The sequence below is a fragment of the Aplysia californica genome, unplaced genomic scaffold (assembly GCF_000002075.1).
Source record: "Aplysia californica isolate F4 #8 unplaced genomic scaffold, AplCal3.0 scaffold00092, whole genome shotgun sequence".
Classification (NCBI taxonomy): domain Eukaryota; kingdom Metazoa; phylum Mollusca; class Gastropoda; order Aplysiida; family Aplysiidae; genus Aplysia; species Aplysia californica.
In genome coordinates, this window is record NW_004797362.1 from 495640 (window position 1) to 501415 (window position 5776).

Sequence of the window (5776 nt, forward strand, 5' to 3'; positions counted from 1 at the left end):
ACACACACACACACACACACACACACACACACACACACACACACCCATCCATTCATCCATCCATCTGTTCATACGTCCATCTGCCCATCCATTCATCCATCCATCCATCCATCCATCTATGCATATATTCTTGCTCGCCTGTGTGTTTACTCGCCTATTTATCTGTCTGCCGACCAATAAACCCACCGACCTGTCTGCCTGCCTGCCTGCCTGCCTACCTGCTTGCCTTTCCACATACGTGCAAACCTTCCTACATAATAATATAGGCCTATTTACGCATCTACACATTCTTAAAGTCAATCAAACTTTGGACAAGAGAAGAACACCGCTCTAGTGATGATTTTTTTCTTTGGTGGGGGGGGGGGGGGAGGGGGGGAGTGGTTTTGGTACAGTCCGTGCCGGCTTTAAGCACGCCGGCATAAAGCATGTTTCGGACTCAAGCACGCCAAATTTTTGCTATATAAATTACACGCCTTTAAGCACGGTAACTTCGGCTTCAGGCACGCTTCATTTACAAGGCAGTGAATACTTTCATGATGACCCATCGAAGTTCGAACCCACAGTCTACATCGCAGCAGTGGAGTGTGTTAAGAGAAACACAAAGAACGCAAGTGATGGACACACACACACACACACACACACACACACACACACACACACACACACACAAACACACATACACAAACACACACACACGCGCGCGCGCGCGCGCACATACGCATGCACACGCGCCGAGAGGAAGGCAGAGAGATGCACACAGCCGCGCGGGCGGACATAGGATCTAGCCTAGGGCAAAGCTACACACAGACAAAAACAATACATTTATACAAAGAAAGTCGGGGTGACGAGATAGGGAGGCTGGCTGCGGTTTCACGGTACTTTGACCCTCGCTATCCATTTAATCATGATTAATATTATGTATCACGCGCGAGGTGGGATGAAGGCGGCGGTATGAATGTGGCACAGTGGGCAGTGGTACGCACAGGCAGTGTGTAGGCCTAGTGTGCTGTATCGTGAGTGGCCGTCTAAATTAAGTTTTAATTTCCCATTCGACCAAAAAACAAAACAAACAAACAAAAACTACCATGGCGTCTAAAAAATTACAGTGCACACTTTTGCTCGACCGCATTAGCATATAGTATAGGCCTACTTACAAACAAAGGGAAATAGCACGTGAAATTTTCTACATGAAAATCTCTGGATTATGTCCTCTTCGCACTCAAGCACGCTTCGGCTTTAAGCACGCCAAGCTTTCTCCCGATGACCGTGCTTAAAGCCGGCATGGACTGTACCTTTACTAGAACGTGTCCAGCTGATACTTCATAGCTCTAAAGTTTGTATTGTGTCACATCTTCATATTCATGCGCAGCAGTCATTGAATTGAAGTCTTAACAATCATAGAAGACATACAACGATATTCAACACCCATCCTCATCCAGCCCACTTTTTAAAAGTAAAAGCTTAAAGGGGGAAACGGCATCATTCATAGGTAACATATTAAACACTAATAATGCCTTTCTTTCATGTGTTCATAATGTATCTTGCCATTATTTCCATGTGTGCAAATGTATTAACCGCGTCACTATTACTAGTATTACGTGACTTCAGCTCTTTCGGATAAAAATGATAGCAATGGACAAAATAGAACAATCCAAGCAATACGTCAAAACAGACAAAAGTCCACGAATTTCCCTTCAAGGACTGATGATCCGTATTAAGTGGACGCAGTCTCAAATTTTGGAAAGCAACTCGCACTTGCAAGAACCCAGATTGATAGAAGAGAGTAATTTCGTTTCCAGATTATATGTGACACGAAAAGGGGTAAGAATCTAAATCTTTCGACAAAATTGAAAAACGTTTGTTAATAAATGGGAAATTTCAAATAATGACACTTCATCTCTTTCAAATTGAACAAACATCTTATATTTACAGATTTCAAAATGAGGTTTGCAATCCTAGGACTTGCCCTTGCCGCTGTGGCTTCCGGTTTCTACGTCCCTGCACAAGAGAAGAGAAATTTCCACGATATTGCTCAAAAGGTGGAGGATGTTATCCATGGAATCCTAGATCCCCTTCACATCGATGACTCCAAGAGAGATCTTCATGATGTTGCTCAAAAAGTGGAGGATTTTATCCATGGAATCCTAGATCCCCTTCATATCGATGACTCCAAGAGAGATCTTCATGATGTTGCTCAAAAGGTGGAGGATTTTATCCATGGAATCCTAGATCCCCTTCATATCGATGACTCCAAGAGAGATCTTCATGATGTTGCTCAAAAGGTGGAGGATTTTATCCATGGAATCCTAGATCCCCTTCACATCGATGACTCCAAGAGAAATCTTCATGAAATCGCTCAAAAGGTCGAGGATGTTATCCATGGAATCCTGGATCCCCTTCATATCGATGACTCCAAGAGAGATCTTCATGATGTTGCTCAAAAGGTGGAGGATTTTATCCATGGAATCCTAGATCCCCTTCACATCGATGACTCCAAGAGAAATCTCCACGATATTGCTCAAAAGGTTTAGGATCTTATCCATGGAGTTGTAGACCCTTTTCACAACGATGACTCCAAGAGAAATCTCCACGATATTGCTCAAAAGGTAGAGGATGTTACCCATGGAATCCTAGATCCTCTTCACATTGACAGCGCTTCGACTTAGAGAAATCCTTACTGTGCTGGCTTACAGATTTAAAGACCATGTTATCCTCTTAACATAACATTTATTCTACATTGTATGATTTTCACAATGTTGCTAAAAAAATATGGATATGTTACTAGGAAAAGTAAAATGTACACACATTCAGATGATCCTGGGTCAAATGCAATATTTTGGAATAAAGAAAATTAATTAAAGTTACCCAGAACGTGTTTTCTACTTTTGCGCTCCCATGATACAACAGGCTGATTGTAGTACACAGTACACAATATGTAAAGTGAACTATGAATTCAAATGTTGTAGCTTTTCTTCGGAAACCTTGAAAAAGATTTTTTTTAAAAACAAGTGTACATCTTGTATAGGCGACAGTATCGCAAAGATCAAACTCCATTCAACACGTTGAATTAACAGACTAGCCTTGGCCACTGGTTTAACATCTTTGTCCAGTTGGACAGTTTTGAGTGAATGTGGCCGCTAAAACAGCCCTAAATCTTCAAGTCTAACACACAAGCCGAGATTCGTTCCACAACTATCCTCACCATAGTCTAGCATTATCATAAGTGAGCTTAACGTTAACCCAGCATAAATTTGAGAGAAGTGCCTCGATGTATAAATGTATCATCCTTATCTTTTACTTACTTGCAAAACCCAGCGCTTGGTCCACACAAAAATTCCAAGAACAGGATGCTTAAAAGGTGTTTTTTTGATAAATGCAGCCCCTCTCTTTCTCTCTCTCTCTCTCTCTCTCTCTCTCTCTCTCTCTCTCTCTCTCTCTCTCTCTCTCTCTCTCTCTCTCTCTCTCTCTCTCTCTTAGTTCGTGTGCTTGCGTGTGCTTGCTTGGGTGTGTGTGTGGAGGGGGGTGCGTGTGCGTGTGCGAAAGAGAGAGAGAGGCTAGAGCACGTCTGTGTGTGTGTGTGTGTGTGTGTGTGTGTGTGTGTGTGTGTGTGTGTGTGTGTGTGTGTGTGTGTGTGTGAGAGAGAGAGAGAGAGAGAGAGAGAGAGAGAGAGAGAGGATGTCAGTTCGTCTGTGTGTCTGTGTGTGCGCGTTTGTTTGTGTTTGTGAGTGTGTGTTAGTGTGTGTGTGTGTGTGTGTGTGTGTGTGTGTGTGTGTGTGTGTGTGTGTGTTTGAGACAGAGAGAGCGTTTCTGTGTATTTGCATTTTTCCTGCCAAGTTGATATAATTATGACAGTTTGGAAACCCGGTAAGTTACGACAGCTCGACAGAGCAAGCTGAGTTGAGGTGGCGTCTTTTTTCCTTGATGACCATGGCGGTACTCAGGACCAAGACAAGGAAAAGGGTTACAGGGAACTATGCGTTTTACAGGACCGAGGTTACGAGAAACCATACATTTTTCCACTGGTCGTATGGTCGGCCTGCTGCTGAAATGAACTAAGCCCAATTGATTTGAGTTAATAAAGATAGTATTGCACTTTCTTAATCTGTGCTATTGGTTGCATGAGCTCAGTAAAAATGTAAATCCAAATTCTAAATGTTGAAAAATGGAAGGAAAAAATACATTGTGTAAGTACAATTGTTAAAAGAATAAACAGTTTTTCCTCCTCTAATCTGTAATATGTTGCTTTCTGGGCTATGTACATTTAACAGCTTGCGTCGGTATTGCATGTCTTTCTGGTGGAATTGTCTACATGTTTAATGTTATCTCAACGCCTGACGCACTGAAAACCTTTTCAACAGGGCATGACTGCTGACATTTCATGATTTGAGCAGCTGAAAGATCTTTTGGAGTTAAAAAAATACCCCTCATTGTGCAATAGTGGCAAAACATACGCCATGTGACTATACTTCCGTGTACAGTTTCAATCAAGAATGTTTCAATAGATACACTAAAATGCCTCTGACTAGTAGTTTAAGCTGAATACCCATAACTTTAGTGACTCACAACGTTGATTAACAATTCTAACGATTTTGTTGAAATCCCAATATCAAAATACTTCTGCAATTCGCTTTAGACCCTACCATTTGCATAGAATTTCGACTAGTCAGGAATGGTGCCCTTGCGACATCGCGAAGGCCGTATATTATGCTTGGCATTCACAACATTTGAATTGTAATGAGTGGTTGGTTTGAGGACGCCATTGGTAGTTCCTACATCTCTATACTTTCCCAGTGATGTTTCTGTCTATCGGTCTTTTTTTTTTTGGCACTAAATGATCATTATTGTGTCGATGTGCTTGTCTTGACTTAAACAAACAAAGTTGTTATGACACACTACAGGTTCGTTAACTCTTAATTTGTTTCGCATGCGAACGTTCAGTCTGATGTGCCCAGTCATGTCTTCTCGTAACCATCTAGATCTAGTCTGGAATGCCCAGATACAATGTAGTTTGATGTTCGAGACTGAGATGCTGTTTCCTCTATTTATTTCCGAAAGGACGTTGTTTCAGTCACAAGGAGGTCTGTTTGAATATATAATATTTATTGGCCTCTACTTCAATTACTGACAAATTTAGTTTCTTATTTTTTCAAATTTAACTCTTCGCTAGACAGCGTTTACATCGTTTCTTTTTAATGACCACCAGCTGTCTCAGCTTTAGGGCTGGGCAATGAGTCGCTTTAGCAAAATCCGGATAATATGTTAGTGCACCTCTTCGACAAATAATATGGCATGAGCCACTTTGGCAAAATGGGTTAGAACCACTTCGACAAACGGGTTAGCATCTCTTCAACAAATGAGTGCACCCACTTCGGCAAGAGGGTCAGGAAAGGGAGTTTATAAGTCTGAATTCGGATAATGTTTCATTGAGAATTATCCGGTTATCCGGATAGATAATCCGGATGCTGCCCACCTCTACTCAGCTTGCAACAAGGTGCCAAGCTCAGAAATGTCTGCAGAAGGAAGTGGAGACTAAGTTCTCCTTCGAATCGAACCTGGAACTTCCATTTTATTTCAGAACCAATAGAGCCGCAATAGTAGCCACATAGGAAAAGTGCCTAATTAAGCTAAATTTGTCCCAATAGACGTTTGATCAAAATTAATTTTGTCATGGCTTTATACGTCGTGACTTGAGCGTAGATGAGTGTATCTATGTACGTGCATGTTCTTCCAAGTGTGTGTGTGGGGGGGGGGGGGGGGTGTATGCGGCTTTTTTTTT

The 5776-nt window shown here is 41.8% G+C and overlaps 1 protein-coding gene across 2 annotated transcripts in view; it reads left to right on the top strand.

Annotated features, from left to right (window-relative positions):
- Window positions 1–2864, top strand: part of LOC101860317 — a 16319-nt gene extending 13455 nt beyond the window's left edge. For both annotated transcript variants that reach the window (XM_005094948.3, XM_005094947.3), the window contains exon 2: window positions 1933–2864. In XM_005094948.3, coding sequence (XP_005095005.1) covers window positions 1941–2531 — 591 coding nt within the window. In that variant the 5' untranslated portion in view covers window positions 1933–1940 and the 3' untranslated portion in view covers window positions 2532–2864. The remainder of the gene's footprint in view (window positions 1–1932) is intronic.
- Window positions 2865–5776: the final 2912 nt, after the last annotated feature.